The sequence below is a fragment of the Neofelis nebulosa genome, chromosome X (assembly GCF_028018385.1).
Source record: "Neofelis nebulosa isolate mNeoNeb1 chromosome X, mNeoNeb1.pri, whole genome shotgun sequence".
In the NCBI taxonomy this organism is placed as follows: domain Eukaryota; kingdom Metazoa; phylum Chordata; class Mammalia; order Carnivora; family Felidae; genus Neofelis; species Neofelis nebulosa.
In genome coordinates, this window is record NC_080800.1 from 67,500,192 (window position 1) to 67,513,864 (window position 13,673).

General features: G+C 33.3%; 1 protein-coding gene across 7 annotated transcripts in view; it reads right to left on the reverse strand.

The window, feature by feature from the left end:
- BRWD3 (bromodomain and WD repeat domain containing 3) overlaps window positions 1–13,673 on the reverse strand; it is a 251,447-nt gene that overhangs the window by 224,508 nt on the left and 13,266 nt on the right. For all 7 annotated transcript variants that reach the window (XR_009257105.1, XM_058713528.1, XM_058713523.1 and 4 more), the window contains exons 5-6: window positions 13,367–13,517; window positions 11,462–11,560 (exon numbers count right to left, since the gene is read on the reverse strand). Coding sequence is in view for 6 of the 7 variants with exons in the window: in XM_058713528.1 (XP_058569511.1) it covers window positions 11,462–11,560; window positions 13,367–13,517 (250 nt within the window). In the remaining variant the exon portion in view is untranslated. The remainder of the gene's footprint in view (window positions 1–11,461; window positions 11,561–13,366; window positions 13,518–13,673) is intronic.

Consider the following 13,673-nt stretch of genomic DNA (forward strand, 5'->3'; position numbering starts at 1 on the left):
AAGAGGAATCTCAAATAAACAATCTAACCTTACAACTGAAGGAGCTAGAAAAACAACACATGAAGCCTAAAGCCAGCAGAAGGAAGGAAATAACAATGATTGGAGCAGAAAAAAATGATAGAAACAAACAAACAAAAACTAGTAGAAAAGATCATGAAACCAGAAGTTGATTCTTTGAAAATATTAATAAAACTGATAATCCTCTAGCCAGACTTATCAAAAAGAAAAGAGAAAGACCCAAATAAATAAAATAAAAAATGACAGAGGAGAAATAACAACCAACAGCACAGGTATACAAAAAATTAGAAGAGAATATTACAAAAAACTATATGCCAACAAATTAGACAACCTGGAAGAAATTAATAAATTCTTCTTTAGAAACATAAATTGCCAAAACTGCAACAGGAAGAAATAGAAAATTTGAACACACCAATAACCATCAGAGAAACTGAATCAGTTATCAAAAAACTCTCAACAAAGTATAAGGACAAATGTCTTCACAGACAAATTCTACCAACTATTTAAAAAAGAGTTAGTACCTATTCTTCTCAAACTATTCCAAAAAATAAAGAAGGAAAACTTCTAAATTCATTCTATGAGGCCAACATTACCCTGATACCAAAACCAGATAAAGACCCCACTAAAAAAAAGAATGACAGGTGAATATCCCTGATGAACATAAAATACTCAATAAAATACTAGCAAACCAAATCCAATAATACATTAAAAAATCATTCATCATGATCAAGTAGGATCCTGGGTTGTAAGCAGGGGGGGAGGGGGGTTCAACATTCGTAAACCAATCTAATGATACACCACATTAATAAAAAAAGGATAAAAAAATGACCATTTCAATAGATTCAGAAAAAGCATTTGATGAAGTACAACATCCTTTCATTATAAAAGCCCTCAACAAAGTAGGTTTAGAGGAAACATCTCAATATCATAAAGGCCATATATGAAAAACCCACAGCTAACATCATTCTCAATGGGGAAAAGCTGAGAGCTTTTTCTCTACCACCAGGAGCAAGACAGGGATCCCCATGCTCATCACAGTTATTTAACATAGTACTAGAAGTCCTAGCCACATCAATGAGATAACACAAATAAATAAAAGACACCCAAATCAGCAAGGAAGAAGTCAAACTTTCACTGTGTACAAATTACATGTTACTCTTTATAGAAAATCCATAAGACCACAAAAAAAAAATACAACTAAGAAATGAATTCAGTAATACAAAATCTATGTACAGAAATCTGTGGCATTTCTATACACCAATAATGAATCAGAAGAAAGAGAAATTAAGGGATCAATCATATTTACAACTGCACCAAAAACAATAGGATACCTAGGAATTAACCTAACCCAAGAGGTGAAAGACCTGGACTCTGAAAACTACAAAACACTAATGAAAGAAACTGAAAATGACACAAAGAAATGTAAATGTATTCCATACTCATGGATTGCAAGAACAAATATTGTTAAAATGTCTATACTACCCAAAGCAATCTACACGTTTAATGCAATCCCTATCAAAATACCATCAACATTTTTCACAGAGCTAAAACAAACAATCCTAAAATTTGTATGGAAACACAAAAGACCCCAGATTGTCAAAGCTACCTTGAAAAAGAAAAGCAATGCTGGATGCATCACAATTCTGGACTTCAAACTATAATACAAAGCTGTAGTGATCAAAACAGTATGGAACTAGCACAAAAATAGTGATGAATGGAACAGAATAGAAAACCCAGAAATGAACTGTTAAGTATATGGTCAGCTAATCTTCAACAAAGCAGGAAAGAATATCCAATTGGAAAAAGACAGTATCTTCAACAAATTGTAATGGGAAAACTCGACTGCAACATGCAAAAGAATCAAACTGGACCACTTTCTTACACCATACACAAAAATAAATTCAAAATGAAATAAAACCTAAATGTGAGACCTGAAACCATAAAAATCCTACAGAAGAACACAGGCAGTAACCTCTTTGACACTGGCAGTAGCAACTTCTTTCCAGTTGTCTCCTGAGGCAAGGGAAATAAAAGCAGAAATAAATTATTGGGACTTCATCAAAATAAAAAGCTTCTGCACAGTGAGGAAAACTATCAACAAAACTAAAGCAGTGGGAGAAGATATTTGTACATTACATATCTGATAAAGGGTTAGTATCCAAAATATTTAAAGCACTTATGGGGCACCTGGGTGGCGCAGTCGGTTAAGCGTCCGACTTCACCCAGGTCACGATCTCGCGGTCTGTGAGTTCGAGCCCCGCGTCAGGCTCTGGGCTGATGGCTCGGAGCCTGGAGCCTGTTTCCGATTCTGTGTCTCCCTCTCTCTCTGCCCCTCCCCCGTTCATGCTCTGTCTCTCTCTGTCCCAAAAATAAAATAAAAAACATTAAAAAAATTTAAAAAAACTAAATAAATAAATAAATAAATAAATAAATAAAGAACTTATAAAAGTAAGTGCCCAAAAAAGAATAATCCATTTAGCAAATGGGAAGAAGTCATGAATAGACATATTTCCAAAGAAGACGTCCAGATAGCCAAGAAACACATGAAAAGATGTTCAACGTTACTTATCATCAGGGAAATGCAAATCAAAACTACAATAAAATATCACCTCACACCTGCTAGAATGGCTAAAATTGACAACATAAGAAACAACAGGTATTGGTGAGGATGTGGAGAAAAGGAACCCTCTTATACTGTTGGTGGGAATGCAAACTGGTGCAGCTATTCTGGAGAACAGTATGGAGGTTCCTCTAAAATTAAATATAGAAATACCCTACCCTAGCAATCACACTACTAGATATTTACCCAAAGAATACAAAAATGCTAAAACCTATGCTCCCCTATATTTATAACAGCATCTTCTACGACAGCCAAATTATGGAAACAGTCCAAATGCTCACTGACTAATGCATGGTTAAGGAAGAACACTTCTGGGCTTAAACAAGAATATGATGAACCATAAGCAACTGTCACTACCAACATGAACTCACTGAATTCTACTGCTTGTATCACAGAAAATATCTGAGCAATGATGCTAAGAGGTACAATACTTAACCAAAGCCAGGTAATTACCATATCTACTGGGAGAATTAGTATATTATTAACTTGGCATCAAGCTCCAGATAAAACCAAAAGTTTACAAATCAGTGGTATTATCTGATTTTTAATATAAATGATTCACATAACTCAAGCAATTTTACCTGTCACCTACAATCTAATAATGTACTACACCTGGTGTTCATGAAATCCTTATATCATTTTCTAACTTTTCATTTTTAAACTTTAAGACAGATTATATAAGAAAGCAGAATATTTCCAATTCTTCTTTAAGTGGCATTGAAAGATAAAATGAATTATTTTAACCATAGGTCAGGCTAACTTCATATCCAAAGAAGCCATAAACAACCCTGAGAGTTTAAATGTGATTCACTACCAGTAAAACTGGAAAATAGTGGGTCTAGCTATTTTAAAGAATAATCTCAACTTGACTTTGCTAGGTCAGCCTTTTGAAGGGAATGAAGGACAAAGGATATTACCAAAATCACATTGCAATATGATGCCTATAGTATCGAGAAATGTGTTAAAGTCCACTAAAACAACCTCAAAACAATAAAGCAAAGTTTTGAACTTCTAAGCAATAGTAATTTGCACACCTACCTCAAAGATAAACCTCAAGAATGTGGGGGTGGGGTGAAGGATGAAGTAGAGCGGGGGTGCTTTCAGCAAAAGCTTAAGACTGAATCAAAAACAGTATCAGAGGTTCAGCAAATAACTGCTAACCAAATAACAGTCTTAGGGCTTTATACACATAAAGCAAAAAGAACTATTGTTCACAAATCAGGCTTCTAACATCACACCCATCACTATCAATATCATCTTTCAAATAAAACAATTTTCAGAAACTAAGCTATATTTAAAGAGGGCTAAAATAATCTTGGATTAATCTTTTTACAAAAAGTCACTTGATCAACATTTGTAGTTTTATTTTTCAAAATTTTCATCAGAAAATAGAATGATAGCAAATATGCAACCTTCTGATTGCTTAAAATGCACTTGAACATAATGGCTCCTATAAGTAGAGAGGACAATAAACTAAGAAAATCCTCTTTCCAGAACCTTGAAAAGTGACTTGTGAAATTCACTGTCACATCTAGATTTACAATAACTAGTAATATATTCTGTGTGAAGCTTGGTTCAATTCCTAAAAAAATCTCTAACAGCTAAACAAATAAAGCATGAAAGAAGCCAGAAAAAGAGCAAAAATAAATTTTAATAAAACCTGAAAAAGCGTAAGTAACTAGTAAAAAGCATAAGACAACAGAATTATTTCTCTCTCATGGATGTGATGCTACTATGGATCAAATTATGTCTCTGAAACCTTAAACCCACAGAACAGCTTTACAGTCTTTAAGGCTGATGCCATTATCACCCTATAACACCCATCCACGGTACAATTTAAATTACACTACTAAGTCCTACACACACTATTTGCATTCATGATCACTGAATGCCTTATTTCTAAGATAATTAAGTGAGATATAGCAAATTAACAATATTTCTAATTCCATTCAACCTTTCTGCAAAGTTCACTTAATATAGTTTGGGAATAAATATCCTAAATCTTTATTTTACTATCTTCTAAACAATTTAACCTGATTTGGCTAGTATACACAAACATTGTAGACTGACTTTTCCTCCAACTAAACAAATCTAAATTGTTTTATAGCTTACCTTTGTGAACTATAAATATGAAGTTCTATTTCTATAAGGTACCAAGTAAAATGCATAAAACAAATACTAAAAGATTCTTCTAGAATACTTTGGTGTATGTTGAAAGAAAAAGCTGAAGGAATGACAAAGAATAACGAGGAAGGGAAAGAATGTTCAAAATAGGAATAGAGAAATTCTTTTTTTTTATTATACTTTACATGATGATATTGATACTTACAAACTAAAAGCTGCTTATCTTTCAAATAAACAAATTATTAATCCTAATATTAACACAATATTGACTCCAGAAATGGACAGAAATGAGAAACTCATGAGCTGTATAAAACCATATCATTGCCTTTAAAATGGATGCTTAAGTTTCCATGTGGCAGCAATTATTCTACTTCTATTCATGTAATATTTAGTGAGCACTCATAATGTAGCACATATAAAAGATTCTGAGTTTATGTTCCAGTTCTAATTACTTGCAGGTGTGACAAGAAACCCCTGTTCCTCTCCAGACACATAAATGTAATGACTTTATAATCAACTTGTTTCATGCAATTATGTGAACACAAAAAGGAGGAAAGGGAAGTGAAGGGAAGGAGGCAACGAAAGCAAGGCCTGGCAAAAGTGTGATCCATGGGCAAAAGATAAGAACTGCATAAAATAAGAGAGAGAGGAGGACAAATATTCCTGGCAGAAACCCAGTCACCTCAGCCAAATAAAAAGTTTAAATTAGACTTCCTTTCAATTTACACTTACACATTAACAAGAGGCAAGTTTCCCACCTCCAAGTGAATTATGGGTTTAAATGTGACATATAACCATAGAATGGCCAATAACAAGAGCCAATCAATGCTAAATGGAAGCTTATGGCAATATATAAATATTAATTTGGCTTTAAAGTTAATGCAAGCCTCTTGAGCTGTATACAATATAAATAAAAGGCCTACTATGTAAATTATAGGACACTGCTATATATCAATTTTTCAAAAAGAAAAAAGAAAAAAAAGGTTTGAAAATAGTCTTGTCATATCATGCCCTACAGTTTAGAAAGGTAAGCATGCATTATTTGTTCCTTGGGTAAAATGTCAGTCTCAAACTAGAGTGAACAAGCCATCCTGCTGCCATTTCTAGGGATAATTTTATGGAAATTGTTTAGTAGAATATAATAATTAGAAAAATTTTTGAAACTTTTACCATGATGGAAAATAACTATAATAGTAGTTCTTCCAAATATTCATTTCAAATGGACATGAAACAGACTTTGAAATTACTTCTGTACTGAAAAACCAGCTCAGCAGTAGAGTTGTATTTGTGTGAAATTTGATTTTCAAATTTTAGTGCAACTACTACAAAGTTTCCAAAATAAATACTAATCTGTAAAGGAATGAAGAAACAATAATATTTAGTGATTATAGTGCAAAATCTCAAATAATACTACAAATATTAATTACATATGTTCCAGGATTCTTTTGATTGGCATAAGGTATTAATATTGTTTTGAATTTAGTTCAATTTTCTTCCTTTGATTTAATTTTGGCACAATGCAAAACCAATCTGGTTAGTCAGGCATACAGCTAATGAAATGGTATGACTGGAACTTAGACTTTATAATAGTGTAAATATCACAGGCATCTTTGATTTTTCCTTATAAGGATTTGGAAATTCACCTTTGGTAAACTTACATACACATATATTTAAAGTATTACAGTAATTAGTCTATGCTATGCCATGCTCCTTCACCTCCATTTCATTAAATTACTAAATAACATCATCGATTAACTGCACAAAGGATGGGAATACTGAATATTTGAATATATAATCCAATACAGTGGAAAGTCCAGCTAAGGTCAAGATTTTATTGTTTTTGGCCAAAGATAATTGCGAAACTCATTAGAAAGAGGTGGCACAATATGATCTTTGAAGTGAGTTACTAAAGTCAAATTAGGAAAAGCTAGTTTCTAAGTACAAAAGTAGAAAACATTCCAGGTTGAATTTATAAAATGCATCATTAGTCAATACATTATTACTAAATTATGTACCTATCCATAAAGCTGCTTACTGGTTTTCATATTGTTCTAGATTTTACTGTCTACTACAGTAGTCAATAGCCATATGTGGTTATAGATTTTAAAATTACTAAAAATTCTGTAAAATTAAAAATTGAGTTCTTCAGATACAACAGCCACATGTGGCTAGTGCTTACTGTTTTGGATAGCACCAAATAGAACATCTCCATTATTACAGAAAGTTCTACTGAGTAGCACTATTCTACATAAAATAACAGGCAAAATAAGCCCTAAGAAATAACTGGTGTTAAGTCTAACTATACTGGATAAAATTAAAAGTGGGACATATCTATTTATGATAAAAATTCTATGCAAAGTAGGAACAGAAAGGAACATCCTCCAACTGATAAGGGTATCTACAATCATACTTAATGGTGAAAGACTACCTACTTTCCCCCTAAAATCAGGAACTAGGCAGGAATGTCCAGTCTCATCACTTCAATTCACCATTGCACTAGCAGTTCAATAATGGAAGAGAAAAAACTATAAGCCAGGAAAAATTAGAAGAAAAAAGTAAACCTGTCTTTACTTGTAGAGAACATGATCATCTATGCAGAGAATCCCAAAGAATCTAAAAATAATGCTATTAGATCTGGTTAGTGAATTTAGCAAGGTCAAATTACAAAACAAAAAAAAAGTTTCTATTTACTACCAACAAACAACTGGAAATTGAAAATTTAAAACATACAATTTAAAATAGCACCAAAAAAACGTGAAATCCTTAGGGAAAAAATTCACAACAGACATGCAAAACCTATACACTAGAAATTACAAAATAACTGCTGTGAGAAATTATAGAAGACTTAAATAAATGGAAAATTATACCATATTCCTGGATTATAAGGTTCTGTGTTGTTAAGATGTTAATTTTCTCCCAAATTATCTATAAATTCAATGTAATCCCAAAAAATTCCTTGTCATTTTTTTTGTAGAAATTGAAAAGCTAATTCTAAAATTATACACTATTGGTAGAAACACAAAATGGGACAGCCACCTTCAAAATGATTTGGCAGCTTCTTAAAAAGTTAAACCTATATTTACCACATGATCCAACAATCCCATTAACTAGATATTTACCCAAGGAAATAAAAACTGATGTTCATGCTCCAGAAAGAAAGTTTATAGCAGCTTTATTTATAATAGCCATAATCTGAAACACCTCAAATGTGCATCAATTGATGAATTGACAAACATATCATGGTATATATCCATACACTGAAATACTGCTTGGTAATAAAAAGGACTAAATTACTAATACATGAAATGACATGTATAAATCAAAAAAGCATTAGGTCTAAGAAAAATAAGACATAAACAAAAGGCTACATGCTTATTATTTAATCTAGATGAAATTCCAAAAGAGGCAACAGTAGAGTGGATAGAGAGATTCGTGGTTTCCAGGTGTTGAGGGAGGGGCAGGGGATAGACTGCAATGAGACATGAGGAAATTTAGGAGGTGACAGAAATGTTCTACATTTTTATTGTGCTATTAGTTATACAAATGTATACATTTGTCAAAACTCACTGGACTATACAGTTAAAAAAGAAAATTTTTATTTTATATGAATTATACCATAAGACATCTGACTTCAAAAAAGTGATAATGGCTAATCTTCTATTTTTGGGGCTTTGTAAGTATAGATCTGTTACACCAAAAAAATATGCTGTGGAAATAGGAAGGCAACCAGTATAACTTATGCCAATTACATACTTCTCTGGACTTTGGCTTTTTCTGCTATAAACGGGGGTTTATAACCGTTTCCCAAATCTGTTCCCAGGAAATTTTCAGAATGTTACAGGCATTTTGGGAAAAGGGTCTCCACTATCAAATTATTTAGGAAATGCTCCCCATAAGGTGATTCACAATGCATTTAGCATATGGAAGACTCTGAGCAGCCCTACATACGTTCATTTTTTTCTATACTTTTTGTAAAATCAGTATTTCCCACATTTACTTGACCAAGGAACACTTCTATTAAAAATGGTGTTACTGGGGCGCCTGGGTGGCTCAGTCGGTTGGGCGTCCGACTTCAGCTCAGGTCACGATCTCGCGGTCCGTGAGTTTGAGCCCCGCGTCAGGCTCTGGGCTGATGGCTCAGAGCCTGGAGCCTGTTTCCGATTCTGTGTCTCCCTCTCTCTCTGCCCCTCCCCCGTTCATGCTCTGTCTCTCTCTGTCTCAAAAATAAAGAAACGTTAAAAAAAAAATTAAAAAAAAAATGGTGTTACTAAAGCTCTAAGATTGGTTGATTAAACTTTCAAGATTACCTTAAGTTTTTATTTACATTGGGAAACTATGAAAATAATTGATTTTATTTTTTTAAATTTATTTTTGAGAAACAGAGCGAGCAGGGGAGGGGCAGAGAGAGAGGGAGAGAGAATCCAAAGCAGGCTCCACACTGTCAGTGTGGAGCCCGATGCGGGACTCAAACCCACAAACTGTGAGATCATAACCTGAGCCAAAATCAACAGTCGGATGCTTAATCGACTTGAGCCATCTAGGAACCCCTGCATAGCTGCTTTAAAATCAGTTTTAGGGGTGCCTGGGTGGCTCAGTCAGTTAACTGTCTGACTTTGGCTCAGGTCATGATTTTGCAGTTTGTGAGTTTGGGCCCCATGTTGGGCCTTGTGCTTACAGCTCAGAGCCTGAATCCCACTTCAGATTCTGTGTCTCCCTCTCTATTCCTCCCCCACTCTCACTCTGTCTCACTGTCTCTCTCTCAAAAATAAATAAAGAATAAAAATAAAATTTATAAAGTAGCTATGCAGAACGATATCCCAGAATGAGAAAACTCTCAAATCAGAAATTTTAAAAGACATCTTATTCATATTGCTTAATTTTCTAGTCCACTCCTCTAAGTTTTTACTAGGTTCTGAATTCTAAATATCCTAAACTTAAATATTTTTACTGGTATATACTACATGAAATGCATTATGGTTGAATTATCTCTATTGTAATAGCTTCTCTTCAAATAACAGTAGATTTAAGAATGTGAAAGCATCAATACCAGGAACACTAAAATTTATAAGCAATAACAGTAACACAGTGATCTAAGTCAGAATAAGAATAACAAAGTGATCTCAGTCAGAATGCAAAGTGTTCACTATATAAAACCAGAAGAAATTTGAATGTATATAGTTAAAAATAATTTTTAAAAAGGGAAGGGAAGAAAACACTAAAGAAAAGATGGAAAACCTAATACTCTAAATGCTGTTCTTCAGCATTTTACATGTGACCACTGAAGGAAGTACAGAACATTACAAATAATGTTGATAGTGTGGTAAAAAATACTGTATCTTTGAGTGCCGGGGTGGCTCAGTCAGTTAGGCATCCACCTTCAGCTCAGGTCGTGATCTGGTGGTTCATGAGCTTGAGTCCCACATCAGGCTCTGCACTGACAGTGCGGAGCCTGCTTGGGATTCTCTCTCTCTCTGCCCCTGTCCTGCTCATGCTCTCTCTCTCTCAAAATAAATAAACTTAATATATATATGTTGTATCTTTTGGACATAAATAAATACATGAATAATAAAAGCTATTTTAATTCAAGTCAATAAATGAATTATGAATAAAGCTTTAAGGGAAAAGTGAACACTGGAAAATTATAAACAATCCATTCCTGAAAATGAAAAAAAATGTTAAAAATGCCATGTTCAATTAGACCCAACTCAGTAGTCTTTTCACCCAAGAACATCCAGGCTATGGAAAAATATTGCTAGTAATGTACACCAAAGTATCCGATTTACTTTAATAACCCTTACGAATCTTTATCAGTAACTTGTCTAAGTAAATTTTAAAATTATTTCTAGCCTAAATTTGTTTAATCTCTTGGGGTAAGTAACTTCTATAAGCTTATTATATAAAATAGCATGCATTTTTAAGTTTTTATTTTTCAATTTGAATTTAAGGAATTTTCTCTAGGCACTAGGCACTATATAAAATAATTTTTTAGAAGTGTGAGAAAATAGGGAAACAGAGTGGCAATTACTCATCTAGCTGTATGGTTTTGTTCATTCTTTTTAAGAGTTAACTTTTAGTACAAATGGTTTTGTAGCTATATCTCCTTGGAAACCACTACTAGTATTTCTTCATAATGGTCTGGCCAGAAATGTCTCAGTAATAATCTGAATGGAACACGTGAATTTCAGTAAACTAAAAGTGGGAAGGGTGATTTTTTTGTTTTAATAAAGATAAAAATTTAATAATTTGTTTTAATAAAGACAAAATTTATCACATCATAATATGTTTAGTAAATAGATATAAGCAGAATGTATTATGTTTTGTTCGGAAAGCTATCTTTACATAGTTCCATATAAAACCTTTAAGTTCAGCACATAGATATATAAATAAACATCCACACAGTTAAAAAAACCTATACTATATAAAACAGGAAATGCTTCTGCTAAGAAGAAAGGAGGAAAGGAGGAAGGGAGGAGGGAAGAAGGGAGGAAGTAAGGAAGGACAGATGAAAACAAAACAAAATCTCAAAACCATAATTATATTTGATTTAAGTAAAAATGCTTTAAAAAAGTTGGACCAACCATGAAACTCCTCAAGAATGTAAGCAGTTCGTTCACACTTCAAATTTAATTTTGGCAGTATAATGAGTTCAGGAAAAAACAAATCAAGAATATGTTTATAGCTCACATGGACATTACTCACCCACATTTGGAGGTTTCACATAATTTACAGGTAGTTCTGGAGGTCTGCCTCTATGTAGAGCTGCAAAAGCAGACCCATTCCATAGTGTACTCTTACAGTCTATACAAAAAGATTCAAACGTTAGTCAAGAAATAGAACAGTGTTTTTTTTAATTGTACCTCAGAGGTAAATGTCTGTTTTCAATTTCATTTGTTGGAATATATTTTTAACTATTAACACCACAATAAAGATAACATGCATATTTTTAAACATGTTATAAACTGTATTATCACTAAGGGGCGCCTGGGTGACTCAGTCGGTTGAGCTTCCGACTTCGGCTCAGGTCATGATCTCATGGTCTGTGAGTTCAAGCCCTGCATCGGGCTCTGTGCTGACAGCTCAGAGCCTGAAGCCTGATTCAGAGTCTGTGTCTCCCTCTCTCTCTGACCCTCCCCCATTCATGCTCTGTCTCTCTCTGTCTCAAAAATAAATGAACATTAAAAGATAAATTTTAGGGGCGCCTGGGTGGCGCAGTCGGTTAAGCGTCCGACTTCAGCCAGGTCACGATCTCACAGTCCGTGAGTTCGAGCCCCGCGTCAGGCTCTGGGCTGATGGCTCAGAGCCTGGAGCCTGTTTCCGATTCTGTGTCTCCCTCTCTCTCTGTCCCTCCCCCGTTCATGCTCTGTCTCTCTCTGTCCCAAAAATAAATAAACGTCGAAAAAAAAAATTAAAAAAAAAAAAAAAAGATAAATTTTAAACTATATTATCACTGGGAAACACCAACACTTTAATATATACCAGGGTATTTTACTTCTGCACTGATCTAGAACTAAAACTTTTATTACGCATGTATTTGAATCTTATGCAAATATGTCATGGATTAATAACGTTTTAAGTTTTTCTTGATCTTTAGGTTTATACATTTCTACTCATATAAAACTATATAAGCAAGGTTATGACTACAGCACAAGTATTCCAGGTAGAATTCAGAAAAATTTATACTTGGTGCATACTCACATTATGGGGTACCTGCCAATTGTGCCGTAACAGGTAACAATATTGCATATCAGATGACAACAGACTATGAATAGCTGTGTTTTTTGTATTTGATGTTTATGTCAAATAACTCAAGCAAATATGAAATATTCTGAATAATTCAATTGTGATACAAAAATATTCTACTATTCTCTTGAAAGCTTCCAAATCAACTGATTTGAAGAATTTCCTTAAATTACAAAAGGAGATGTTTAAAACTGGTATTTTTGAAACTATTTACCTTTGTGAATTAGAATTTGAAAACATTATGCTAATAAAACAAAACAGAAGTAACCTGGTTGCTAGACCTGAAGTATTTATTATACTAACAGACATCCTTAATGCCTAGTTTCACATTTTTATGTTCACAAAATACTACTTTACATGTTTTAGGGAAAATCTTTCAAAGACTGCAAAACAGGGGAGTAGAAACACTATTATTGAGCAATTACATATTTTTTAATATTTTAATTATAAAAATTTTAATATATCATATGTGAATTTTTACATATCATCTCTCATTTACCTGTTATAAAATATACAATGTGATTAGGATGATATAAAGACTTAATATACTTAAAAATATTAAAACATAATGAATTAAGCATTAATACTGTACTAATCAGAGCAGTGATCTTTTAACATCTCTACTCCACAGGATTACAAAAAGATTCTATATTGTTGTTTATTTCTACTGTATTCACTGTTTTACAGCAGAGGGCTTCTTTTAGGCCTCTAAATATTTACCTGTAAACTAAGAAAATAAAAATAAGATTGTCAAAATAAGAAAAACTAGAAGAAAATTAGTATTTAGAAAAGCATGGGAACATTTACTTAACATAAAAATATGCTGTTCTCCACTCCTTCCTCTAAAAATTGTGAAAATCTTACCTTTGGCATCCCGTAACAGAGACTGCCGACCAACACCCAGTAATGTCTGCACCCCAGGAACACTCTGAGGGATCTCCTTATCTAGTAAGGGGCCAATCCGCTCACAAATTTTAAGGAGGTAGTCTGGAGGAATGTGTGCATTGGCTGCCACCTAAAAAGCATAAATAAAACAGGAAAACCAATTTGGTTTAAAAATATAACTAGTCCATTAACAAACTATTTCATCATGGAACAAAGTACAATTTTTAAATAAAGAATAAGGAAAATAATATTTTAACTATTTAATACTTCAGTCAAATTAAAGAAA